General features: G+C 47.6%; 1 protein-coding gene and 2 pseudogenes across 2 annotated transcripts in view; 2 read left to right on the forward strand and 1 right to left on the reverse strand.

Annotated features, from left to right (window-relative positions):
* Positions 1 to 3,398: 3,398 nt before the first annotated feature.
* Positions 3,399 to 27,999, forward strand: part of LDLR (low density lipoprotein receptor) — a 40,338-nt gene continuing 15,737 nt past the window's right edge. Inside the window, exons 1-8 of one of the 2 annotated variants that reach the window (XM_053658383.1) lie at positions 3,399 to 3,572; positions 12,924 to 13,040; positions 14,504 to 14,626; positions 18,804 to 19,187; positions 20,858 to 20,980; positions 22,975 to 23,097; positions 27,146 to 27,265; positions 27,748 to 27,873. In XM_053658383.1, coding sequence (XP_053514358.1) covers positions 3,404 to 3,572; positions 12,924 to 13,040; positions 14,504 to 14,626; positions 18,804 to 19,187; positions 20,858 to 20,980; positions 22,975 to 23,097; positions 27,146 to 27,265; positions 27,748 to 27,873 — 1,285 coding nt within the window. In that variant the 5' untranslated portion in view covers positions 3,399 to 3,403. The remainder of the gene's footprint in view (positions 3,573 to 12,923; positions 13,041 to 14,503; positions 14,627 to 18,803; positions 19,188 to 20,857; positions 20,981 to 22,974; positions 23,098 to 27,145; positions 27,266 to 27,747; positions 27,874 to 27,999) is intronic. The other variant, XM_053658384.1, reaches the window with a different exon arrangement.
* Positions 9,522 to 9,616, reverse strand: LOC119038885 (uncharacterized; annotated as a pseudogene).
* Positions 14,633 to 18,796, forward strand: LOC119038835 (DNA-directed RNA polymerase II subunit RPB11-a-like; annotated as a pseudogene).

The following is a 27,999-nucleotide window of genomic DNA, read 5'->3' on the forward strand; positions in this document are numbered from 1 at the left end:
GTGGGTGTGGGGGCGACCTTTCCCAGAGCCCCCCCCCCCCCGTGCCACGGACATGCGTGAATGAATAAGATATATGGCCAAGACATGATGAGATCTGTTTGGGGAGGAGGAGTGGGCTGTGGCCAGTTTCTCAGGGGAGACAAAGGCCAGGAGCAGCCAGTTCCTCTGAGGAGAAAAAGGCCCCCAGCGCCCTCTTCCATAGCCTTTTACTGGGTTGTAATACACAGGAATACAGGGCGGCAAGGATCGAACAGTAGATAACATTACAAAGAGATCTGAGTCAGGGTCTGTCAGGAACAGAGTTGCAGAAACTTTGGGAGACATACTCATTTCCTCTCGGACCCTTAACATATGAATGAAAGCACTCTTAGCAGAGCAGATTTCACAGGTTTATCAGCAAGTCTTTGTGATGCCAGATTTCCTCCCAGGACATGCTCTAGCAAGGCAAGGAGCTGCACCTCTTCCCAACAGGTATTCAGGCTTAAGGGGATTAGAGTCAGGAAGCACTTCTCCCAGAGAACATGGAGACTCGGGCTTTGTAAAAGGGGGGGGGGAGCAGGAGTCCATTGCTCTTTGCTGCAGCCCCCCCCCCCCAGTCCTTCCATGAAGGCCTCCCAAGTGGTCGAGTCTGGCTTAGGTTGCCCCCCGGCTGTGAGGGGTCTTACCCGTCATTGACTTCCGACCAAGCTCTGAGGGCAGGGAGAGGAACTGAGGCAGCATTTGCTACCAGAGACAGGCTTTGTCTCCTGTGGCTGGCATTCCAAAGGTCGTCTCTCACCCTTAGCCACAAGGGGTAGAGATACAATTCCTAAAACTAGGCAGAGCGGTTTACTACACGTGGGTAATCATAGCAGACCACAAGAGGAACAACCACCAGTGAAGGAGCAGAGGCTGGTGAGGTCTTTGGGAGGAGGTGACACTTGAGCTGAGCCTCAGAGGATAAGAGTTTGTCATATCTGGCAGGAGCTTCAGTTGAGTGTGGCAGAAATTCAACCCAAAATGGCTTATGCAAAAAGGGGAATATACTGGCGTATGTAACGGAAACATCCAAGGGGTGCTTTCAGGCATCCGGGTGCTCAGTTGTAGCCGTAAGGCCAGGACTCCATGCCCTGGTTCTCTCTGTGCCTCTCTGGAGGCTTTTCTCCTGGCAGGCCCTCCCCTAGTGGTGAATGAGAGGATATCCCCATTGCCCCAGCATCTGGGGATGATGCATCATCTGAGGATGAATCTGTACATTGAGATGAATAGATTGCTTTGGGTAGTGTGAACATTTATATGATGGTAATTCTTCTTATTCACGAACACAGTGTATACCTCCACTTATTTGTGTCTTCTTCAATTTCTTCGGTGTCTTACAATTTCCTGAGTATAGGTCTTCTACATCCTTGGTTGAATTTGTTTCTAGGTATTTTTTTATGCAGTTATAAATGAGTTTGTTTTCTTAGTTTCCCTTTCTGATAGTTTATTATTGGTGTGTAAAAGCACAACTAATTTCTGGATATTTATTTTGTATCCTGCTACTTTACTGAGTTCGTTTATCGGTTCTAGTAGAATTATGGTAGAATCTTTAAGGTTCTCTGTATACAGTATCGTGTCATCTGCTGGGAAAGTATTTTTAACTGGGCACATGATAGCCTGAAACAGGATTGGAATTCTATAAATAAAAAAGAAAAGGGCTCTTTTCCATGGCGCCTCAGAGGCGGTCGGCTGTTTCAGGATGAAGCCGAACATCTCTTTCCCAGCCACTGGCTGTCAGAAACTCGTTGAAGTGGATGATGAATGCAAACTTCATATTTTTTATGAAAAACGTATGGCCACAGAAGTTGCTGCTGATGCTCTGGGTGAAGAGTGGAAGGGTTATGTGGTCCGAATCAGTGGTGGGGATGACAAGGTTTCCCCATGAAGCAGGGGGTCTCGACCCATGGCCATGTCCGCCTGCTGCAGACCAAGGAGGACTGGAGAGCGAAAGCCCAATCCGCTTTCTTCCGGAGGCTGGTCACTCCTTCCAGGCCTGTTGAGAAGAAAGGGCCTCCTACCATCAGATGGTTAAGAGAAAGCTGGGCTTACAACAGTCGTGAGGCTGAGACTGGGATTCCAGTGCTTTCCCAGAAGAAACAGGCCTTGAGATTTTTCTGTAGGGAAATCAAACCTATAGCCCTAAAATAAGAAAAAGTAACATATGGTACAAGGAATGGAATTTAGTGGTGGCACATTCCTAACTGTTGCAACAACTCCCAGAACTTGCCCATCCTTGTGAATTTGCCCAGGTGAAAGTTACCTCATTTGACCATGACGCTGAACCTGCCAAGTAAGGGAAGAGGGCATTATTTTCTCCCCTTTGCAGGTTGCACAAGCTAATTTACTCCCCCAAGGTCTGTCTGAGTTGGGGCTCTTAAATGCCACTCTCCTTATACACCTCTTCCTCTGTATTAATCACTGGTTTTTCTGTTTTCCCCTTTCGGCCTCTTTCTGCCTTCTCTCATGGGTTTCCCATTGGCATGCTGAGAGCTTAGCATGCCCTGCCAAGCTCAGTTTGTAAACCCCAGAGAACTCCACTTCTCCTTGGGGGCGCCCTCCAAGACTGCCAGACGCTAGCGTGAGCCTTTTTGGCAAGGGGCCACTGCAACCGCACAAACCCAAAAGCTGCTGTCCATCAGCCCCTGTGGGTCCGGCAGTCAGGTTCAGCTCTGGCAGCCTCGCTTTGCTGTGATCTTTCTTTGGGGAGAGGAAGCAGCCCGTTCGTTCATCTCCTCCTAAAAGGATAAATCATATTTATGTCCAGACTCCAGGCTTTGGGTCAGTTGATTTATGAGATGTTTTTGCTCATAATTCATCCAAGTGATGGATCCCACAAGACGAAATCAGTTTTTGGTTGTACTTCTGTAAGGGTGTTATTTAAACGCTTCACTGACCAACATTTATACTGTGATTTGGAAGAATCATCTAAAAAACTATATAGGACTCAACTCAGTTAAACTCTATATACAATTCCTGGAAAGGAAAAGGCAAATACAGAAAGGAAGAGGAAATTTTTCCAACATCTAATTTTCCCTTTTGAGGCAGAGGGGAGATTGCTGTTAGAGGTTTTGGAAGAACAGTTAATATCTGGACACAAAAGAGAAAAGTTGCAATGAGAAGTTGAGGAGAATTTAAAGGACATCTTTCAGGAAACGCACTTCCAGTTTGGGAAGGCTCAGCTCTTCATGGGCGACCTAAATTCTACAAAGCAAGTAGCGGACCCTGGCGCGGCATTGGAAAGCCCTGGAATCCCAGTCAGGTTTTCACGGGTTAAGGGGCCCATGTCACATCAGCCGTTCCAAACTCCTCCTCTCGCCTGGAGGTGAAGATATTTGAAAATCACCCCACTGCAAACTCCTCCCCCTATGAGAAACCTCACATTGAAATGCTGCAAATGACCGGGGCCCGCGTGCAGTCGCCGCCCGGCTGCGCAAAGCCCAGCTTTCCAGCGGGGACACTGCAAACAGGGGACAGCAGCCTGAGCCAGGCCGTTGCTGAGAGCATGAGGCTGTGCTGGTTGTTCGCCCTGCTCCTTGCCGTGGTGGGGGCTGCAGGTAAGGCTGGCTCCAGGCCCCCCGCGCGCGGTGGGTGAGCCCCCCGAATTCCAGAAGCCCCTTGGTAGTTTTCTGAAGGGGGCAGGGAAAAACCACGCCATTCTTCGGAGACGTGGGACAATGGCACAAAGTCCTCCAGAACGGCTGGGGAGAACACTAAGGGGCGCGACGGTTTGGGGAGACAGAAGAAACGGGATGTGGTTTTCCCCACAAGTCCCGTCGAATGGGCATTCTCCTTGTTTCCCTCAGACCCAGGCACTGGAGAATCTCCAGCACTGGGGAAGCTGGACCCTATCGCCTGCTCAGCCTACAGGTCCATGCGAGTGTTTCCCCTAGCCTGGCCGCAGGCAGGAGTCACCGAGGCGGCCAAGTCGACTTTGTGCTGCCCGAGGGAGGCGCTGGCTCTCGGAGCGCAGCGGAAGGCATCCCACCGGTTCACTTCCAGCAAGCTTCATCCCAAGGCCAATGCCCCCAACCCCGCCCTCAGTTCCGCCCCTGAGCTCCCATTGGGCGCGATTCAAACAGGCGAGCCGTGATCTTCTCCTCTTGACCAATGGGAGGCGGTAACTGTGGAGCAGCGCGCCGTGTGGGGCGGGGCTTGCGCAGGATTCGCGCCAAACCTAGTTCTGAATGAGGCGGTCGGAGGCCATCGGATCTCGCACTCCAGTCCTGGGTTCCTATCACAAAGGAAGCGACACTTCCCAGACCCCTGCAGGCGCCTCCTGGAGCATGGACAGGGGGCCCGCCAAGCGCCTAGTTCCCCTCGGCGAAGGCCGCGGTTTCCTCCGCGATTTGCGCCCAGGGCTTCACCTCCACTTTGTCTTCGAGGCCGCCCTCGCTTCGCCCGCTTGGGACGTGACACAGACGGGTCCCCGGACCACCTTCAGGGCCTCGGTTCATTCCGAGACTGAAACATTTCCTGGAGGGAAACACCCTCCCCTCCTCTGTCGGACTGGAAAGGAAATTGGGGCGGGGCAGGGACTGGGAGGCAGCGACACCAGACGGCCCCTCAGAGTTGCGATGTTTGTTCAGAGGCGCTAAGTGGGTTCAGCTGAACTGCCTTTGTGACGATTTTTCACTTTGGCTAGATTTGGGCAAGAAGCTAGTTGGTGCACGATCCTGAGTGGCTTTAAATGAGCTAGCAGAGGCATTTGACCTTGCTGAATAATAGATAAATATTGTTCTTTTACTATGTATAACCAGCTCAACCCATTAAAGGATTGGGATTACTTGATTAACAGGGTATCAAAAACCATCCATCTGTCGGAATCCCTACCTGTGACACAGAGGTTTCTGCTGGGAGGGGTGAAAGGGAGGCAGCAGTAGGTTGCAGACACAGCAGAGGACTAGCATAATAATCCAGCCGCCAGTTGTGAAGTAGAGGGAACATGGCTTGGTCAAGAGACACTTGACTAACCTGAATTTCTCATGCTGATGGACCTGTTCCCCATGAGGAAATAACGGCAGTAAGTCTTGAGCAAGATGCATTGCTTTTTAGTTTTCTCTCCCACTGTGTGGCTGGGGATCTGATGTATCTATCTCCTGTTCTCAAGGCCTTCATCCCCACTTCGTCTTCAATATCGACCTTGCTTGGCCAGCCTAGGGCATGTCACAAATGTGTGCCCCCTGACCATCTGAGTCCTGATTTCCCCCAGACTCTTGGGAACTGGCAGCTACTTCTCTCTTCTGTTGCAAACAGGAGGCGGCGCCCTGGTTGCTCCAGCTTGCTCCTGGGCTGTCTTTGAGGCATTTCAGGTGGGGTGGGGGCTAGATTTTCTTGTCCATTTCCTTTGGAAATGAAAGTGGTCAGAATCGGACCTTCACTTAACCAGATCAGAATCTCTTTAACAGCTGTCTGACAATGGAGCAAAGGTAAAAGGGCCACTGTAAGGAGAAGGTATATTAAGATCAACCAAAAAAGCAGGCAATTCCATAGAATATCACAGATTCTATTTACTTGTGGGAAGATTGGGTCAGAGTGGAAGAGAACCCAGTAGTTCTGTGCAAAGTATTCTCTACTAAAGACTCCTGTTATTATGCCTTTTTAACATTATAACTCAGGTATTGGCTATCGACAAGACCAAGTGACAAAGAATGCAGCAGTTGCAGGGACCGTACATCCCGGGGGTCCTCCACACTATCATTATTCATTTAATGGTCATCATTTGATGACCATTTGATGGTCATCCTGGTTATTACTAACAAAAGTGTTTATGGCTAGATTTTAAGGATCACAGATACTCATTAACTAGAAGGATTTGATATGCTGACTCAGGGCACTGAGTTTGGTCAAAGGTCACAGCATGAAAGGACACAGGGAGATGGTTTTTTGTTCACATCTACACCTATGTAACGGTTGTGTGTGAAGTATCAAATATGTCAGGGGCACACCCAAACCTGACAACAGAGTATCCTCTTAAGAGTTGTATCTTTAGCAACTTCTTCCAGAGCAACAATGGAAAAAGTTAGGGGGTGCTTTCTTGAGACTGAAAACCTTTAGGGGAATGATGTACCTTTTTCTTTCTTTCCAGGCTGGTCCTGCTCTACCTGTAGGTTTCCTCCCCTGATAAGATTAAATTCTAGATCCCTTTGTTATTGGATGCTTTGATGGTCCCTTCATATTCCATGTTAAGTACATTAATAACATCCACACTTTGCCCAGTTGTCAAGCAAGTGACCATTTGTCGCTAAGACTGTAGAAGTAACCAGTAGTGAGCACTCCCTGCTCCCCAATGTGGCTGACAACAAAATCTGTCTTTGCGATCACTTCTGGGGAAGACACCTTGGCACCTGTGTTTGGAAAAGGCCGCTGGTAAATTGATTTCTCATTCATTTTTAGCTGAGTCTGTTATAGCTCCAGCCATTTTGTTTTTTCCAGGAAATGATTCTATCTACCGTTTTGATTTCCCTTACCACATCTATCTTCAGTATGTTGATGTAAGAAATGTCCAGATCTGCAGAAATTTTCATGAGTTTGAGCCAAACTGACAACAACTGCCAGGAAGCAAAATCTCTATGGACTGAGAAAATGTTCTAGAAAATTGCAGTTTTGCAGCTTATTTAATACATTAGAATCAAAGTAGGAAGCATAAGGAGGGTTATATAAAATCCACTGTTAGTAGATTTAAGGGAGCAGGAGAAAGCAAATCGGGGAAATCTCTGAGTTTGGATAAAGAGTAAAGCGGAGAGACACGTACTTCTTTTACATTGGTGGGTACAGGATAGTTAACAACTAACATTAATGAAACATAGAGATGGTATTCGGGGAGCGAGATAACAATGAGGGCTTCTGTGGTCTCATGCTGTGGTGCAGAAGTGGTGCCCCAGCAGGTCTGGAAAAGATAACTCTGACTTGTCGTAGCTGTGTTATCTTAGATGCAAAAGGGCAATAGACAGGCTTCCTTAAGGTAAAGATTAATCGTTGTCAAAGAAGCTACAGACCTAGGACATGACTACCCACCATGATTGTCTTTTAGTTTGGAATTTTTATGTTCCGACTATCCTATGTGGTTAATTTCAGTCTCTTGAGTCTGTAAGGCTGCTGGCCTCCCCTGAGCATGTCAGGCTTAGTAAGTGGCCCCTTTTTTGTACACAAGTACCATGGGACATTGAACATCAAAGGCATTTATTTAATACCTCATTTTTGTGCTGGAGAAAAAGTAGGAATGTGTATTCTTTTTTTTCTATTTTGATAACTGTATTCTTTTTTATTTTATTTTATTTTTTAATTGTTTATTTTTTATTTTTATTTAGTTATTTTTCAAGTACATTTTTTTGTCTATTTCTCCCATCCCAGCCCCTCCCCCATAACTGTGTTCTTGATTTGTCACTCATAACAGGAGAGATTTAAGGTCTAGAATTTAGAGATATTTGCAGGGGGAGGGGTCAATGTTTATGTAATTTTAGGCATTCCCAGCAGGAAGAGATATGGAAGTGAGTGCTCCCTTTTGTTTCTCCTGAAATGTAAATGAAACTGACTTGGGAAAACCAAACCTCGCTTCTGCAACAGGGAGGAAACAAGACAGATGTGCCTTTCCTTTGGGCTGTGGTGTTTAGAACAGAACTAGTTCCGTCCCCTTGCTCTGGACGGTCCTGTCTGCTGTGGGGACTCCCAGCTGGTGTGTTGTTACTTAGAGTTCCCTGTTTCTGATAGCTGTCCCCAGCAGCAAGACCCTGGGACTTTCTTCTCAGCTAACCGCTCTCTGTCTGTACCTATAACAATACAATCCATCCACTAGTCAAACATTGTCTGGAACTGAGCCAGCTGTTGAATGACCTGGTCTGAGAGAAATAGGTAATAGTGGAGTTTTCCTGTCACTGAGGTCTTCAGCCATCTGCAACTAGCAAATATTTGGAGACCTGTTACCAGGTGAAGGTTTGATGTCCAGGAAAGGGGGTTACTGTTTTTTATCTTTATACCTCTTTAAAGGGCCTTAGAATGTTATTATTACTTCCAGTGGCACCTTTTGTGTGTAAGATGGGTCCTTATGCAAAGGTTGGGCAGCAGGAGCATTAGTGGTGTGGATGAAAAAGTGGTTCCACAGAAAGTAACCTTGCAGGACGTTCTGATCATAAATTCCTAACTGAGCGAGTCATAGCAGGCAGTCACACCTCAGACGGGAGACTTCTTCAGTAAAAAGCCTGTCTCTGCCTTCAGCAAGCCCTGCCCGTTATTTCTGTGCATCTAGGCTGGCACACCTTTGAAATAAGTGTGAGCACCCTCAAGACAGCACATAATATTGTCAGCTGTCCTGAAACCAATCCCCACCTTGCTTTCTCCCACCTTCATGTAATTTTCCTTCCGTTCCCTCCTTAACCTCAGATGCATTAAAGAAACTGCCAAACTGTCAGTTCTGTAGAGCGTTTAAGATCTTGCTTCCTGGCACCTGTTGTCAGTTTGGCTCAAAAAAACTCTTACATAAATTCTCCACAGATTTGGACAGTCTTCTGTTGACAGTGATACCCAAAGCTTTGAGCACAAGAGGAGAAGGGGGATGAGGACAGAAGCTCCTTCTCTGAGACCTTCATTACCAGGGCCCCTTACCTTAATTTCTTTTTTAGTTTTTTTTTTCCCCTAGGATTCCTCCTATTCCAATTGCTTTGTGTCCACCCTGTGTCATTTCCTCCTCTCAGCATGACTTCAATTGTGACTCACTTGGGAGTCACCAGGGTGTGTTGCAGAGGCTTCTCTGAAAGAGACGTCCTGTTATGACCCGAGGTGGGGCAATATAGTTTACCAGTACGTGGTGCCTGATTCCAGAGCTCAGCTCACTCCCTCCCCTCTTCACTCCTACCCGCTTCTACCCCTGTCTCTGTGGCCTGGGCCTTGTAAGTCACACTTAGCAAGCTCTGTTGATTCTTCACATCACTGCTATTTATCTCTTTATTACCTCTATCTTCCTTTGGGGCCCCCCATATCTCTCCTAATCTCAACTGAGTGGCTTCCTAATCTCTGTCAGAAACCTTGAAATTGAGCTTTGAAGACCCAGAGTTTGTATTTATTTTTAAAATTGTGGTATAATTAACATACAATAAGATGGACAGATACTAAGCAAACAACAGTCCGGTGAGTTTTTATACACATCTGTTTCCATGTAAGCACCTCCTGTTTGGATACAGGCTATTTCTAGCTTCCCAGAGAGCTTTCTTGTGCCCCTTTCTCTAATTACTCACCACCCCCTGCCCCGACACCAGAGGCAACCGCTACTCTGAGTCCTGTGATAGATTAGTTTTGCCTGAACTAGAACTTCACATAAATGCAGAGTACATGCCCTTGAACAAAATATTCAGCAGGTCATCTGTGTGGACATGTTTATTAGCTATTTGTTTCTTTTTATTGCAAAGTCGGGTCCCATTGGATGAACACATCACCCCCCTGATTTTAAGCTGAGTTTATGATGTCAGCATCTGCGCAGGGCTCTGTTTTTATTTATTTATTTATTTTTGCATGCCGCGCCTCCTCCTCCTGGTTTTGGGTGCTCTACATGTTCAGAGAAATGTCTCTAGTAGTAAAGTGTAGAAATGATCCCTGAAAGTATAGTCTTTGGGTAGGGCTCTTTTTTTGTTCCAATCTTTAATCCTCACAACATTCCCTTAAAAATAGGGACAGGTCTTCTCCCTCACTTTACAGACAAGGAAATGGAGAGCTAGGAGGATTAAGTCAGCTGCCCAAATCGGTCCAGTTAAATGGCACGGGAAGCCGCTCACACCCAGGTGTGTCTACCCAACCCCTTACCCTGCCTCTCAAAACCAGCACGAAAGTGCAGGGACACTATCAGCGTAGAAGTGAGAAAAGGCCTCCCTTCCGTGGATCCGTTTGCCAGCAACAGCAAATCAGATTTCTCCTCCTTTCCACATAGTTGTGAACTCAAATACATACATGCATACGTACATAATGTAAGTAAATAAGTAAGTAAAATAAGTTATTTTTTAAAAAGTAATTTTTATGCCCTGGCTGAGTGGCTCAGTAGGTTAGAACAATGTCCTGTGCACCAAAAAGGTTGCAGGTTCAGTCCCTGGTCAGAGCATGCGCAGAAGGCTACTGACCAGTGTTTCTCTCTCTCTCAAATCCATAAAAACAGCTCTGGCCCATCTGGCTCCATTGGTTGGGCACCATCCGGCAAAGCAAAAGGCTGCTGTTTTGACTCCTGGTCCGAGCAGGTGCCTGGGTTGCAGCCAATCAATTGGTGTTTCTCTCACATTGAGGTTTCCCTCCCTCCCTTCCCCTCTCTCTAAAAATAAGTAAATAAAATATTAAAATAAGTAAATGAAATCAATAAAAACATATCCTTGGGTGAGAATTGAAAAAAATAAAATAAAATAACTTTTACAAGAAAAAAACAACCCAAATGTTTCACGGTGCTCCACAGACTCCAAGACAGTAAAAGATGGTTGTTTTGCAAGGTCTTCCAAAAATCCTAAAGAGACACAACATTCCTTGACAGTTGCAGTCAGGTCATAGGAAATTATAACCCATCTTACCTTTTCTTGGCATCTTATGGCTGTAATAAAAGCCTGTCTGCCTAGTGCATAAAGGTAATACACTCTGGGTAGTGGAACAGTTTCCCGAAGTAAGCCAGAGGAGAGTAATCAATTATAGCAAACAGTGTCCCATTCTCCAGGCAGGTGATTTTTAAACTGGTGGCATTTAAAGACAATATCCAGTTGGTGTGAGTGTTGTCCTGATACACCAAGATTGGGGGTTTGATCCCCAGCCAGGTCACAGACAAGAATCAACCAATGGATGCATAAATAAGTGGAACAACAAATAAATGTTTCTCTCTCTCTCTCTCTAAAAATCAAGAAATAATTTTAAAAAATTTAAAATCAATGGATAAAAGGAAAAGCCTTCTTAATCTTCTTACAAGGATGATAAAACATATAAGTGATATGTCCATAAATAAAAACTTATACTTTATATACTATTTGCCTACAGAACATCTGGTTCATGAGGAAAATTCTGTTAGCTGCTTTTATTAGTTTTATCTTATTTCCTTATTTATTAAATATAAAGCATGCTGAGATAAGCCAGATCAGAATATTTATTAGCCTCATTGTTCTAGTTTATATAGGAAATCAAAGTTTATATGTTGAGCTTCAAAAGTTATTATTATCAGAGTCGCCAAATAAGAAAGTTGGCTTTCACTCCAGGTTACACCTATCAATGTATTTTTATTTATTTTTCTTTAAGATTTTATTTATTTATTTTTAGAGAGAGGGGAAGGGAGGGAGAAAGAGTGGGTGAGAAGCATCAGTGAGAGAAACATCTATGGATTGCCTCTTGTATGTGCCCCATGGGGTACTGAACCCGAAACTCAGGCACGTGCCCTGACCAGAACTGAACAGGAGTACCTTTGCTTGTCAGGATGACACCCAGCCAAATGAACCCCACAGCGTCAGGGCTCAATATATATATATTTTTTTAAAGATTTTATTTATTTATTTATTTTAGAGAGATGGGGAAGGGAGGGAGAAAGAGGGAGTGAAACATCAGTGAATGGTTGCCTCCAGCACACCCCATACTGGGGACCTGGCCTGCAACCCAGGCATGTGCCCTGACTGGCAATCAAACCAGCAATGCTTTGGTTCCCAGGCCTGCGCTCGATCCACTGAGCTATACCAGCCAGGGCCTTCGGCATACTATCCAAAATGAAATTCCATCAATATAATTTTGATCTCTTTTCCAATGTGCAAAAATCATGTATTCAGCCCTGGCCACTGTGGCTCAGTTGGTTAGTCACCATCCTGTAACCAAAGGGTTTCAGGTCCGATCCTCAGTCCGGGCACCAACGAAGGGCAAACAGTGTTTTTCCCACACTGATGTTTCTCTCTCCCCTTTCCTCTCTCTCTAAAAGCAAGAAAAATAATGTCCTCGGGTGAAGATTTTTTTAAAAATCAATAAAATCATGTATTTAAGGATATTTCCCCAAAACTCCAGACATTGACTTTGTCATTGCGGTCTCCTTCTTTTTAAATTTTGAGAATATGTTTATTAAAAGCTGGGGACACTGACACAAGGAAAGGCTTTAGCATATAAGAAGCAACAGGAAGAAGCCTCGGCTGGGCTGCTTTAGCTCCCTGGGAAGTCAGAGGAAAGGGGGCCTTGGGGACAGGTTCACGGGGTCAGCCCGGGGCGAGCTGCCGCTGCCCACTGCTCCTCTGTTTGCAAGTCTCACGAGGTCTCTCAGAGTTTAGGAGATGCGCGCCTGCGGGGGAAGAAATGGAGGAAGGGAAAGGCACAGGATGCTCCTGGGGGTGAGAACATGCCACCTTGTCTTCATTTTTATGTGAAAATCTGAGTCTTTTTTTTTTTTCTGGGGAAACTTTTCTCTTATTACATTTAAGCCTACTGTTTCCGTTCCATTTCTTTTGACTTGACATCAGGTGTCTGATTATCTTTGCTGCTGGAGTCCTGCTCTCTGACCTCCACATTAACAATTTGTCATAATTTTTCTATTTCCATTCTACCTACTGGAGAAAGCTCCTCTAGTTCTAATGGTCGCACAGTGTCGGATATCCTCAGTACTGTTTCCAACTGCAGGTTTATAACATGCTCAATAATTTCCTTTGTTGATGTGCATGAAACTTCTAATATTTTGTTTCCAGATCCTAATGGATTCATACTTTGGACTCAACAACCATTATGTCAAAGTCTTACACATTGTTGACAAGTCTTACTTTTGGATGTGTTTCAGTACTCTCCGCTATACTTTTGGTTCATGAGATGTATGTTGTTATGCATGTTTCATTTCCTTGGGAACCTCAGTGTTACAATAGGGCTATAGGTTGTGTGGTCAGTTTCTGAACCTGGTATTGAAACTTTCTTCCTCTTTCCTTCTCTCTCATTGAAAGACAAATGTGAGAGAAATGAGTTCCTATGCCACGACGGGAAATGCATCTCCTACAAGTGGGTTTGCGACGGGAGTCCTGAGTGCCCCGATGGCTCTGACGAGTCCCTGGACACGTGCAGTGAGTGCCCTTTGGGTGTGATATGCATCCAACCCTTTTCGATGATAGCAAGTGACAAATGAGATGGAGTTTGGCTATCAGACTGATATGTTTAACAATGAGTTGGGAGATGGGGAGCAAAGGTATTACTAAAACTTCCCTTGAACAGCTTTCTTTTTTTTTTTTTAGAAAAACAGGGCAAGGGAGGGGGAAAGAGAGGGAGAGACACATCAGTCTGAGAGAGAACCATCAATCAGTTGCCTCTTGTGTGGCCCCAACCACGGATGTAGCCCACAACCCAGGCGTGTGCCCTGACCAACAGTGACCTTTTGGTTTTCAGGATGAGGCCCAACCAACTGAGCCACACCGGTCAGGGCAACAGCTCATTTTTTTTGTTTGGTTGTTTTTTTTTTAAGATTTTATTTATTTATTTTCAGAAAGAGGGGAAGGAAGGGAGAGAAACATCGATGCAAGAGAGAAACATCAGTTGGCTTTCCCTCTCAGGCCTTCAACCAGGGACCTGGTCTGCAACCCAGGCATGTGCCCTGACTGGGAATCGACCTAGCAACATTTCAGTTCACAGGCCAGTGCTCATTCTACTGAGCCACACCAGCCAGAGCTGGTTTTTGTTTTTTAAATTGAGGTGAAATTCACAGAACACAAAACTAACCATTTTAAAGAGACCAGTTCAGCCCTGGTTCATGTGGCCCAGTGGACTGAATGCGGGCCTGAAAACTGAAAGGTTGCTGGTTCGATTCTGGGAGGCTGGGAGCCCTGGAGGGGTATTCCCTCTGGAGCTGGGTGTCTTGGCTCTTCGATTTTATGTATTATTATTATTGGTTTTCTTTCCAATGGTGTAGTTTTTAATTTTTAAATGGAGTTACAGGCCAGGTCTCCAGCTGTGGGCATATGAAAGGCAACTGATAGGTGTGTCTCTCTCACATCAATGTTCCTCTCCCTCTCTTTCTCCCTTCCTTTCTCTCTAAAAATAAACAAGTACAATCTTTAAAAAAAAAAAAGCTCCATCCCTGGCTGGTGTAGCTCAGTGGATTGAGCACAGGCTGGGAACAAAAGGGTCACCAGTTCGATGCCCAGTCAGGACACATGCCTGGGTTGCGGGCCAGGCCCCCACTGTGGGGTGTGCGAGAGGCAACTGCACATTGATGTTTCTCTCCCTCTCTTTCTCCCCCTTTCCCAAATCTCTAAAAGTAAATCAATAAAATCTTTTTAAAAAAAGCTTCAGAGGCTAAAAAATACTATTTAAAAAAAGTGACCAGATGCATAGCGTTAATATTCACAATGTTGAGTAACCACCACCTCTAGCTCATTCCAAAACATAGCATCTAATTTTAATAAGTTCTATTCAATTTTGACCCAGAAAGGTGGGCTTTCTGAATACTTCAGATTCTTCCTTGCACAGCTAGGACTGATCAGGCAGGGTGGCCTTCCCTTTGAGTTAAAACTTAGTCCTGTCTCTCCCACAGTGTCCGCCACCTGCAGGTCAGAGGACTTCAGCTGTGGGGCTCTTGTCAACCGCTGCATTCCTCAGTTCTGGAGATGTGACGGCCAGATGGACTGCGAGAATGGCTCTGATGAGAAAGACTGCCGTGAGTGGGGCCCACGCGCCAGGGTGGCCATGCACGCGGCCCACCTGGGTTCCGGGCTGCTTGCAGATTTGCTCTCCAGCAGGCCTGCCCCAAGTATGGATCCATTGTTCCATCTCCTGGGGGTTTGTACCCAGCCCCCTGCCACCCACTGAAACCCACCTTGACTAGTTGCAGCAGGTAGTAATGTGCCCCTCTCAGGGCTACCAGCACACTCAGTGAAGTTTTTCTTCCTGAGTGTCCGCCACACGGCGCACCCTCCTGTCAGTGAGCCCTGTGACTACGGCCAGCCACCCCGGGAGGCTAAGTACACAGTAGGGACTCACCCACCGAGACTTGCTCATCTGACTAAGTGCTAAGGGGAGGAAAGCTTCAGCAAGCTGAGGCTTCTACAAAGGAACGAGGCTGGGAGCCTCCCCTGGAGGGGAGTTTCCTCTGGAGCTGGGTGTCTTGGTTCTTTGATTTTATGTATTGTTATTACTGGCTTTCTTTCCACTGGTATAGTTTTTTATTTTTAAATGGAGTAAGGCTATCAAAAACAAAATAACAGAAAAAAATTAATTAAGATGACTTTAAATCTTCAAGGTCGCAAAATATAAAAACCCTTAAGAGATTTTTAAAAAGTAATAATGAGCCCTGGCTGGTGTAGCTCAGTGGATTGAGCGCGGGCCTGCGAGCCAAACAACTATGGTTCGATTCCCAGTCAGGGCACGTGCCTGGGTTTCAGGCCAGTTCCCAGCAGGGGATGCACGAGAGGCAACCATATATTGATATTCTCTCCCTCTCTCCTTCCCTTCCCCTCTAAAGATAAATAAATAAAATCCTTTTATTCTTTTTTAATATATTTTATTGATTATGCCATTACAGTTCTATTTCCCCTTCATTCCCCTCCACCCTTCTTTCCCCCCTTTAGTTTATGACCACGTGTCTCAAGTTCTTTAGATTCTATATTTCCCATGCTATTCTTGCCCTCCCATCTATTTTCTATCTACTGTCTATGCTACTTATTTTCTGTACCTTCTCCCCCCTTTTCCTCCTCCCACTCCCCTGTTGCTAACCCTCCATGTGATCTTCATTTCTATGTTTCCGCTCCTGATCTAGCTGTCCTCTCAATTTGCTTTTGTTTTAGTTGTGTTTCTTAATAACTGTGAGTTTGCTGTCCTTTCACTGTTCATCTTTTTTATCTTCTTTTTCTTAGGTAAGTCCTTTTAACATTTCATATAATAAGGGCTTGGTGATGATGAACTCCTTGAACTTATCTGAGAAGCACTTTATCTGTCCTTCCATTCTAAATGAAAGCTTTGCTGGATAGAGCAATCTTGGATGTAGGTCTTTGGATTTCATGACTTAGAATACTTCTTTCCAGCCCCTTCTTGCCTGTAAGGTCTCTTTTGAGAAATCCGCTGACAGTCTGATGGGAACTCCTTTGTAGGTGAGTGTCCCCTTAGCTCTTGCTGCTTCTAGGATTCTCTCCTTCATTTTCATCTTGGCTAATGTAATGATGATGTGCCTTGGCGTGTTCCTTCTTGGGTCTAATTTCTTTGGGACTCTCAGAGCTTCCTGGATTTCCTGGAAGTCTATTTCCTTTGCCAAATTGGGGAAGTTCTCCTTTATTATTTGTTCAAATAAGTTTTCCACTTGTGGCTGTCCTTTCATTTCAATTCATTTCAATTAGTTTAGCCTTCATATGTTCCTCTAATTTGTGACTATAATCAACCAGTTCTGTGAGCATCCTGATCACCAGTGTTTTGAACTGTGCATCTGAAAGTTTGGCTATTTCTTCATCACTTAGATTTATTGGCTCTGGGGCTCTGAGTTGTTCTTGAGCCATGTTTTGATCTGTTCCTGCCTGTTACGTACGAGGAGGTGTTCACCAGGCGGGGCCACCCAGGTCACTGGTTTGTGACGCTATATGTGGGGGCGGGGTCAGAGAGAGACAATGGCGGTCCCCTCTGCCGCTTCCTGCCACTGGGGCCTGCACGGTCTGTCTCACCACTCGCTCCTTCACTGGTTTATCTGCGCTCGAATGTGTGACCGTGGTCAGCCCTCAGTGGGTCCGCCCACTATTCCACACCTGGGATCCGCCCCCGGCTGCCCGAGCGCCTGGGTCACCCTCCCCGGTTGGTCCGGTGGATCTTTCCTGCCTGACCCCCGCTCTGCTGCTGGCTCTGCCCCTCTTACCGGTTTGGCTGAAGGGTTTGTTGTTGTCAGACTTCCGTTTAGTTCAGTTTTCTGTGGTTTGGCTGCGTTTTTGTTGCTAAAACTTTGTTGTTTTTAAACTTGGTTGTGTGAGAAGATGCAGTGCTTCCACCTACGCCTCCATCATGGCGGAAGTCTCAAGTAAATAAAATCTTTAAAAAAATAACAAAATGTGTTTACTTACACTTACCTTAGAAATACACATCTAACCATCATCCGTGGTCATCTGATGAAACAGCCCCTGGAGAACATTTTAAAACAACATGGATAGGTGTTCCTTTCCAGATGTTCTTTTTTTCCTTCCAGTCTCACTGAGATATAATTGACATGCAACACTGTGTAAGTGGAGGGTTTGGAGGTGGCTGTGGCACTAGGATGATGAACGCCCCTCCCACCTTCAAGTCATTCTCGCTGTTTCAGAGCGAGAAGATCACTGTTAACAAGACTCGAAGGTACCCAATGCCTATTTGTTCACTGTCAGCAAAGATGATCATGCACTAGGAAATATTAATAAATCACAGCTGTTGAAGGACCCACAGGTGCTGTTTGCTGGCCACGAAGTCCCCTAACATCTTGGAGCACAAAATCATCTGTTTGCAGACCACACCAGACTACACCCCCGAGGCCTGCACCGGGGCCATCACAGACTCCATCCTCCAGCTCTTCCTGCTGGAAGAGCGATTCCAAGTGGCCATCAAAGACAAGCAAGAAGGAAACAAATAGTAGTCTGAGATAGTCCTCTTGCTTGGCTAGTTCCTACGTTGCACTGGCCCTCCTTCGGGCATGGAGTGAAGGAGAGCAGCGTCTCCCAGACACGGGCCTCGCTGGAGAGCCCCTCATCCCCGACACCAGTGTGACTTGTATATAGATTCTATTTCATCTTCCTAATAAAGTATGGCAGGAAGAGACCCAGATGTGAGCTGAAGCAGAGGTCACACCTTATAGCAAGTGGGTTGTAGGACTTAGCGGTGGTGGATGACCTGTCCCAAGGCCACAGTGGGGCCACATTTCAGAGCGATTGGCCCAGACACCGCGATGTCTATCTGAGAGGGTGGCGGGGACGCACCTGTTCTGGACCAACAACTGGGAACCTGAGGGGCTTCCCGGGAGGCAGACATGAGCAGAAGGGAACCAAACACCTGAGCACCTCCATGCGCTTCTGCTGTAGAAGCTTCTGTGGTGGGCAGCCTGTCTCACTCAACGAAACCCCGGATGGGCCCTCAAACACCTTCCCCGGCTTCTCTGCAGTGGAGGGTTCAGTAAAAATACTCACCGATTAAAACAACAACAACAGAACATTGTGAAAGCTTAGAGTACATAATGAGCTGATACATGTTCGGCCCTCTGAAACGGCAACTTTCACCTCCGTGGATTCAACCAACTGCAGATGGAAAATATTGGGGGAAGAAAATTCCAGAATGTTCCAAAAAGGAAAACTTGAATTTGCTGCGTGCGGAGAACTAGCCTGAATTTACCCAAGTGAAGTGATATGTAGGCATAACCTGCTATGGCCTATATACAAACACAGGTTGTATGCAAATGTAGGTTTCACACAAATACAGACAAAAGAGGGACTCGATTAAGCTTTCTTGGATTTGGGGATCTTGAACCAACCCCCACCCCAGGATACTGAGAGATGATTATATCTTGAAAGGATCACCAGTAGGTTACTTAACACCTCTATCAACTCACATAATTATCACTTTTTTTTGGAGGGGAGGGGGTTCTTTTAATAATAACAACAACAAACCCTTAATTAGTGCTTCCTTAGTGCCGGCCCAACCTGAGCGATTACTCAGCATGCTCATAATACGGCCCTGAGGCGCTGAGGGGTCCGAGGTTCCCAGACGCTCCCCGACCTCTCCAGGGCCCACCTAACCGGTTCCAGCCTCTCTCTTCACAGTGCCCCGCATCTGCGGAATGGGCTGGTGTTGGGGGACTGGGGCTCCCGGTGACCCAGTTTTCCCATCTGTCCCCGCAGCCACCAAGACCTGTTCCCCGCAGGAGTTCCCCTGCGATGACGGGAAGTGCATCGCCCTGGAGTTCATCTGCGACTCAGACCGAGATTGCCTGGACGGCTCCGACGAGACACACTGCCCCGAGCCCTCCTGCGGCCCCTCCAGCTTCCACTGCAACAGCTCCTCCTGCATCCCGAAGCTGTGGGCCTGCGACGGCGACACCGACTGCGATGACGGCTCAGACGAGTGGCCGCAGAGCTGCGGGGGCCGCAACACGTCCGCCCGGCACTGGCAGCACCCGTGCACGGCCCTCCAGTTCCACTGCCGCAGCGGGGAGTGCATCCACTTCAGCTGGCGCTGCGACGGCAGCGCGGACTGCAAGGACAAGTCTGACGAGGAGAGCTGCGGTGAGGCCGCGGGGGCTGCCCCTGCCTGCCCCTGCTCCGGGTGTGCGGCTGGTGGTGCCTTTCGGTGGTTAAACGATTTCAAGTCACTTGCGCATATAGTTCATCTCCTCTTTGAGAGGGGAGGAAGCCACAGCTCCTGAACTGTTTTAGTTCACAAAGAGTCCTGGGCTCCAGGCCCAGCTGGTGACGTGGAGCTGTGTGACCCTTGGCCAAGGACTCAACCTGGCCATTCTGCGGTGTCCTCCCTTGCAGAGCGGGGCAACAGCGCTGGCCTTCACAGGCCGCGGTTGGGGTTCGTTGCCACCTCATAGAACTTTCTGCTGTCTGTGCTGCCCAGTGAAGTAGCCACTGGCCAGGGCAGAGAGTGCCACCGAAGAACAGGCTTTATTTCATTTGATTATTGTTTTCATCGGTGTTTTCTTTTCCAAAATTTCATATTATTATTTCATTTTAATTCATCGAAAGTTAAATGGCGGCCGTGGGCGGTGGCTCCCTTGGTGGAGGAGACAGTGCAGATGGAGGCTCTGGCCCTGCCTGTGTCCTGCTCCTGGGCCCACAGCCTGTACCCGACGTTAGTTAGTTAGTACAGAGTCATTGTGAATCCAGAAGGTATCTTCTATTTGTAAAGACCGTATTTATTTATTTTTGGAGAGAGGGGAAGGGAGGGGGAAAAAGAGAGGGAGAGAAACATCAGTGTGTGGTTGCCTCCTATGTGGCCCCCACTGAGGACCTGGCCTGCAACCCAGGCACATGCCCTGACTGGGAATGAAACCAGCAACCCTCTGGTTTGCAGCCCACGCTCAATCCACTGAGCGATGCCAGCCAGGGCCGAATTTTTAAGTTATATACATTTTTATTGTGAATTAGAGCTCACAGGAAGGTGCGTAAAACATCAACACACAGCTTAATGGCTGAGCGTAAAGCAAACCCTGTGTGAGGAGAAGTTCTGGACCACGGGCGGCAGTGTCCCGTCCCGGTCGCCAAGCGCATCCTGAGCTTTCACTGTAACGTCTCATCACACTCCTCGTGTTCGTGGTCTGCTCGGCGGCACTGATCTGAGTCGTCACGGTTCATTAGGCCTACCTCTGTCCGACTGGGACCACGTCATTGCTTTTTTTGCCGAGAAGGGCTCCTTGGGTCTGTAGTTGCTGAACAAATTTTGCAATCGAAAAATGCATAGGAGGCAAAGCTGGGGAGAAGTCCGGGAAACACTGTGATAGTGGTGGGGGCATACTTGGATTCAGGGTGCTTTCCTCCCCTTTCCAATTTTCCAAACTTTGCTTTGTTACTTTAGTAATAATATTCCATGATTCTTCTCCATTAAAGAAGAAAGTACTTACTGACATAAAAGAAAGAAAATCTAAAAACGAGACTGGCTACATTTGAGAGTACCAAGACAGAGAGACATACCTGGGGAGTTTTCCCCATGGTGGGGGGGGGGCCACCTCTTTCCTCTTTTTCCTCTGCAAAGAAGCAGATAAAATGGATGATCCACTGTCTCCTGCTGGCGTGAGAGGCTGGTGTGTTTTTTCACATCTAAGCCTCATTCACCTACGTGCTGTCCCCGAGGCCCACATCTGTTAAGGTGTTGGAAGATCGTTCCTTCAGAGGTGAGGGTTCTTTTGTCTTCGCCTCTCCTGAGACAGAACAACACGTGCTGTTTCTCCCAGCAGTGGCCACCTGCCGGTCTGACCAGTTCCAGTGCTCGGACGGGACCTGCATCCACGGCAGCCAGCAGTGTGACAGGGAGTATGACTGCAAGGACAGGAGTGACGAGCTGGGCTGCATCAACGGTGAGCTCCAGGCCCGGAGAGCCCTCGGCTGCCGGGAGGGGACAGGGGTGCAAGCAGGGTGGATCCCAGACAAGGGCAGATGGGCCCGGGTCAGCCTCATGCCAGCTGTGTGTTCTTGGGTAAGTTACTTGACCCCTCTGATCTGGAAAAAAAAATGTGTCTAATGAAAACACCTACCTAAGGACTCCAAGATTTCATGAGGTAGAAGTGTGCAAAGCCCATATCTTTGAGCGCAGAGTTACATGCACAGTACAATTCCCTGTAAAAGATGTTCCTGAATTTAGGACACAGCAGTTCCACTCCTGGATGACCCAGGAGAAACTCACACCCAGGCGCTAGGAGCCAGACTCCGGGACATACGGCAACACCGTGCTAACAGCAAACCACTGGGGGCAGCCCAGGTGTTCATCCAACAGACGATTAATTTTAAATGTTTTTATGTGGTAAAACACACATGACATAAGCATAATGCTTTTTAAAGTTTTATTAAGATATTTAGAGATTGAAACAATTTAGTGAACAAAAAGTTAAATTCTGGTAATGCACTATCTTCTTTTTAATTGTGGTAAAATACATACGACATAAAATTTACCATCTTAACCATTTTTAAAAAGATTTTATTTGTTTATCTTTAGAGAGAGGGGAAGAGAGAGAGAAAGAGGGATGATGTATGAGAAAAACATCATCAGGTTGCCTCTCACACGCCCCCTACTGGGGACCTGGCCTGCAACCCAGGCATGTGCCCTGACTGGGAATCAAACCAGCGACCCTTTGGTTTGCAGACCAGCACTCAATCCACTGAGCCACAACAGCCAGGGCTTAGCCATTTTTAAGTATGTAGTTCATTGATATACTGCACAGCAACGTGAAGTGGCGTTCAGCACATTCACAGTGCTGTGCCGCCACCTCCAGCTCGTCTCCAGAACCTTGTTAACTTCCCAAACCGAAACTCTGCCCCTGCCTAGCACGAAGTGTCCCTCCCCAAGTCCCTGACACCCACCCCTGTGCATTTAACTCCTCCGGACTATACGTAAGATCATACAGTATTTGCCCTTGTGGCTGGCTTCTTGATGCCCTCCAGATTCATCCACGTGGTAGCAGGTGTCAGAATTTCCCTCCTTCCTAAGGCTGAGTGATGTTCCACTGTGTGGATGAGCCGCACTGTGTTTATCCACGTGTCAGCTGACGGACACTTGGGTGGCTTCCATCCCTGGCTGCTGTGAATAGTGGAGCTAGGAACCCGGCTGTGTGAAAATAGCGCAGAAGTGGTGACGCGGTCGCACAGCGGGATAGAGAGCGAGGCCGCAGGCCTCAGCAAGACCCATAACTTCAGGACTGAGAGCAAGAAACAAGTTGCTGGAGATTAATGAGTACATTTACTTTCCAAGACTAGAAAGCAAGCAAAATTCAGTAATATATTATTCCTTCATACATGTTTGATTGAACTATTAATGAAAAAAATACGGGAAAGGTAAACCCAAAGTTCAGCATCAGCCTCTGGGGGCGCAGCTGAGAGCTGCGCATGGGCAGACGGAGGAGGGCTTTGGGGTATTCTAGGTCTCGGGTCTGCACACCTTCACCATAAAAGGCAGAGAGTAAATATTTTTGGCTTCAGGGGCCGTAGTCTCTGCTGCGTCTACCCACCTCTGCTAGTGTTTGTCTACTCACCTTTGCTAGTGTTTGGAGAAAATAGCCACAGACAGTATGTAAATGAATGGGCTGGACTGTAGGCCAATGAAAGTTTTAATATTTAAATATTTGCATGTTTAACTAAGCAGGCAGTGGGTGGGTTTGGTGGCGGTCCATAGTTTTCCCGCTGCTGCTCTTGGTCACGTTTTAGTTCTTAAACTGGGTTCACAAGTGTTCAATAGTTATCATGTTTTATTGGTGACTACGAGATTATATAATCTTGTGTAAATTATTATAGTATTAAAAAGCACCAAACAGGATCCCTCCGCTCAGAGGACCCTGACCCTCTTCTTTGGCTCTCGTAGTGACTGTGTGCGAGGGCCCCGACAAGTTCAAGTGCCACAGTGGCGAGTGCATCTCCCTGGACAAAGTGTGCAACTCCGTCCGGGACTGCCAGGACTGGTCCGATGAGCCCCTCAAGGAGTGTGGTGAGCCCGGGGGTGCGGGCAGCTCTTGGAGCTCGCAGGAGCTAGAAATGGGCCCCGGACATGGGCGCTGTGGGGGTGCATGGCTCCGGCCCACCCATTGCTCCCAAGGGCTCTGGCTCTGGGGTGAGACAGACGTGGCGGTCTTAGGGATGAGAGGCTCTGCTTCCAAATCTGTTTTTGCATCTGTAGGAAGGGACTGTGGCTGCTGGGGAGTGACAGAGGCGATGATTGCAGAGCTCTGGCAATGCTCTGTGACTTGTGGCTGTGTGAACACCTGGGCTTTCCTGGGCCACATGCCCAGGCAGCCTTGGTCTCCATGGCAGCCTTGCAGCGGGAAAGCAGCCACGTGAATGCCGTGCGCACGCACGAGTGGTGCCGCTGCGCTCCAAGAGCACTCCGTTACAAACACTGAAGTTTGAACTGTATAGGATTTGTATGTGGTGTGAAATAGATTTCTTTTGATCCTTATTTGTATTTTTAACTATTTAAAATTAAAAACCATTCTTAGAGGACTTCCGGCCAAGATGGAGGCGTAGGTGGAAACATTGTGCCTCCTCGCACAACCAAGTTTAAAGACAACAAAGTTTTAGTAACAAAAACACAGCCAAAACAAAGAAAATTGAACTGTACGGAAGTCCGACTACAACGAACTGTTCATCCAGACCGGTAAGAGGGGCGGAGTCAATGGCAGAGTGGGGTCGGGCAGGAAAGATCAGCCAGACAGACCCAGGAGCTCAGGAGCCCAGAAGCGAAAGCGGTGGTTGGCGGATCCCAGGTGTGGGGTGGCAACGGGTGGACCCAGTAAGGGCGCAAGGCGGCTGGCTGACCGCAGTCACACATTCACGCACAGATAAACCAAGCCAAGGGGCAAGCAGTGAGACAGACTGCTCAGGCCAGGGCTCCAGCGACGGGAATTGGAGCCTGAAAGCACCAATTTGAAAGACTTTCGGGGTCAAGATGCCGGGAGAAGCTCCCAGGCTCACAGAGAGTTCATTAGAGAGACCCACAGGGTCCTGGAGGGTGTACAAGCCCACACACCTGGGAACCAGCACGAGAAGGGCCCGATTTACTTGTGGGAAGCTGCAGAGGGGACAGAAATCTGAGAGAGAGCGGAACAAATGCCATTGCCCCTCTATGACCCCTCCCCCACATACAGCATCACAACCCAGCCACCTGAGTGGCCCCGCCCTGGTGAACACCTAAGGCTCCGCCTCTCAAACATAACAGGTGCGAACAGACCAAAACATTATGGCTCAAGAACGGCTCAAAGCCCCAGAGCCAATAAATGTAAGCGACCAAGAGATAGCTAACCCTTCAGATGCACAGTTCAAAACACTGGTGATCAGGATGCTCATAGAACTGGTTGATTTTAGTCACAAATTAGAGGAACAAATGAAGGCTACACTAATTGAAATGAAGGGAAATGCACAGGAAACCAATAGTGATGGAAAGAAAACTGGGACTCCAATCAATGGAGCGGACCAGAAGGAAAAAAAAATGATCAAACAGAAAAGAATGAAGAAACAAGAATTCAGAAAATTGAGGAGAGGCTTAGGAACCTTCAGGACATCTTTAAATGTTCCAACATCTGAATTATAGGGGTACCAGAGGGGGAAGAGGAACAGCCACGAGTGGAGAACTTATTTGAACAAATAATTAAGGAGAACTTCCCCAATCTGGCAAAGGAAATAGACTTCCAGGAAATCCAGGAAGCTCAGAGAGTTCCAAAGAAGTTGCACCCAAGAAGGAACACACCAAGGCACATCATAATTACATTAGCCAAGATGAAAATGAAGGAGAGAATCCTAGAAGCAGCAAGGGATAAGAGGACAATCACCTACAAAGGAGTTCCCATCAGACTGTCAGTGGATTTCTCCAAAGAGACCTTACAGGCAAGAAGGGGCTGGAAAAAAGTATTCCAAGTTATGAAATCCAAAGACCTACATCCAAGATTGCTGTATTCAGCAGAGCTTTCATTTAGAATGGAAGGGCAGGTAAAGTGCTTCTCAGATAAGTTCAAGGAGTTCATCATCACCAAGCCCTTATTATATGAAATGTTAAAGGAACTTACCTAAGAAAAAGAAGATAAAAAAGGTGAACAGTGAAAAGACAGAAAACTCACAGTTATTAACAACCACACCTAAAACAAAAGCAAACTAAGAGGACAGCTAGATCAGGAGTGAACCATAGAAATGGAGATCATATGGAGGGTTAGCAACAGGGAAGTGGGAGGAGGAGAAGGGGGGTGAAGGTACAGAGAATAAGCAGCATAGACGGTGGGTAGAAAATAGATAGGGGGAGGGTAAGAATAGTATGGGAAATATAGAATCTAAAGAGCTTGTGACACGTGGTCACAAACTAAAGGGGGGGAATGGTGGGGGAGGGGTGTGCAGGGTAGAGGGGAATGAAGAGGGGGGAAATGGGACAACTGTAATGGCATAGTCAATAAAATATATTTTAAAAAAACAAAAAATGCCCTGGCTGGTGTAGCTCAGTGGATTGAGCACGGGCCTTCAAACCAAACAACCGCAGTTGGATTCCCAGTCAGGGCACATGCCTGGGTTGCAGGCCAGTTCCCAGCAGGGGATGCACGAGAGGCAACCACACATTGGTGTTTCTCTCCCTCTCTCCTTCCCCTCCCCTCTAAAGATAAATAAATGAAATCTATTAAAAATAATAAAAAAATAAAAACCATTCTTAGCTGTTTGGCTGTTTAAGGACAGGCAATAGGCTGGCTCTGGTCTGCGCTTGGCGTAGAGAGCTAGAGCATGGATTCTGGAACCAGATGCCCTGGATTCAAGTGCAGCGGTGTGATTCTGGGCAGATCATTTACCTTGGCCATCCCACAGTTTCCCCAGCTGCCTTTAGGGCTTTTGGGAGGATTAAATGCGTTAATATGTGTGGGTAACTGTGATATATAGTTTTCAGTCTATATATATATATATATATATTAAGATTTTATTTTTTATTTTTAGAGAGGAAGGGAAGGGGAGGAGAGAAATATCAATGTATGGTTACCTCTCACATGTCCCCTGCCAGGAACTGACCTGCAACCCAGGCATGTGCCCTGACTGGGAATCGAACCATAGTTGTTTGGCTCGCAGGCCCGCGCTCAATCCACTGAACTACACCAGCCAGGGCCTATATATATATATAATTTTTAAAAGGATTTTATTTATTTTTTGGAGAGAGGAAAAGGGAGGGAGAAACAGAGGGAGGGAAACATTGGTCGGTTTCCTTCTGCCTACCCCCAACCGGGGACCTGCCCTGCAACCCAGGCATGTGCCCTGACTGGGAATCAAACTGGCAGCCCCTCAGTGTGCAGGCTGGTGCTCAACCCACTGAGCCACACTAGCCAAGGCCAGTTGTTTTAATTTAAAAATATTTTAAATTGTGGTTGAGGAAAATAAGATTTATCATCTTAAACATTTAAAAATGTACAGTTCAGTAATCTTTTTTAAAAAAAAGATTTTGTATATTTTTAGAGAGAGGAGAGGGAGGGAGAAAGAGAGGGAGAGAAGCATGGATGTGTGAGAGAAACGTCAGTTGTCTCTCACATCCCCTCACTGGGGACCTGGCCTGCAATCCAGGCATGTGCCCCGACTGGGAATTGAACGGGCAACCCCCTGGTTCACAGGCCTGCGCTCAGTCCACTGAGCCACAACCAGCCACAGCTGCAGTCCAGTAATCTTAAGTAGTCACATTGTTGTGCTGCCATCGCCACCTGTTCCCATTAAACACTAATTCCCCTGTCCCCAACTCCTGGCAGCCACCCTTCTACTCTTTGTCCCTATGAATCTCACTTCTGTAGGGACCTCACGGAGGTGGGACCATCAGGCAGTGTTTGCCCTTGGGCCTCTGGCCTGTGTCACTCAGCATAACATCTAGGTTCATCTACAGCACATGACAAGTCCTCCCAGGGGTCACAGCGCTTCATAGGCTTCCATTCATTGTGGGGATTGTGATAAAGGTAGCGAAATAGAGATGGTGGCTGGGAAGGGGTGACTGGAGGCCTGAGCATGACCGGCCTGTGTCCCCACCGGCCCAGGGACCAACGAGTGCCTGGACAACAATGGTGGCTGCTCACACGTCTGCCGCGACCTCAAGATTGGCTACGAGTGCTTGTGTCCGAAGGGCTTCCGGCTGGCAGACCAGCTAAGATGTGAAGGTGAGTCCTGAGAAGGGCGGGCTCCGGGCCTCCTCAGCCCTGCCCTCTGACAAGGCGGCTGAACCCTCTGCGGCCCGGTTTCCCCGTCTGCTGCACGGGCCGTCCCCGCCACGGGCTGCAGGAGGACCTAGCCAGATGCCACAGGCACAGGGTGTCCAGTGCAGGCTTGGCCCACAAGGAGCACTTGGTTCTTGACCTTTGGGATTAGTAATTAAAAAAGAAATCTCAGCTGCCATGACTTTGTCCTGTTGGCCTTACCCCAGGGGTGAGCAGTGAGGTCGGGGCTATGGTTGGAGAGGAATCCTCGCTGTTTCCCCAACTTCACATGTGAACCTCGTAGTCACTGGGATGCCAGCCCAAGGTCTTCCCCACAGGAGCTGGCCGCCCCCGTTTGCCGTCGTGAGGCACAGCTTTGGGTGGAGCCTGTCAGTCCCACCTGTGGGGAAGATGCGCCAAACCCCTTTCTCTGTCATGACTCTTAGATATCGACGAGTGTCAGGACCCCGACGCCTGCAGCCAGCTCTGCGTGAACCTCGAGGGCAGCTACAAGTGCGAGTGTGAGGAGGGCTTCCAGCTGGACCCCCTCTCCAAGTCCTGCAAGGCTGCCGGTGAGTGCGCGGAGGCGGCGCGAAGGGACTGGCCCGGCTGCTCCGAAAGCAACCCAGTGGGGAATTTCATCATCTGAACTTTGCAGAATAAAATGACTCGGGGACAGTGCTCCCGAGACCTGTGGC

Source organism: Artibeus jamaicensis, unplaced genomic scaffold (assembly GCF_021234435.1).
Source record: "Artibeus jamaicensis isolate MK-2021 breed Jamaican fruit bat unplaced genomic scaffold, CSHL_Jam_final scaffold_537, whole genome shotgun sequence".
In the NCBI taxonomy this organism is placed as follows: domain Eukaryota; kingdom Metazoa; phylum Chordata; class Mammalia; order Chiroptera; family Phyllostomidae; genus Artibeus; species Artibeus jamaicensis.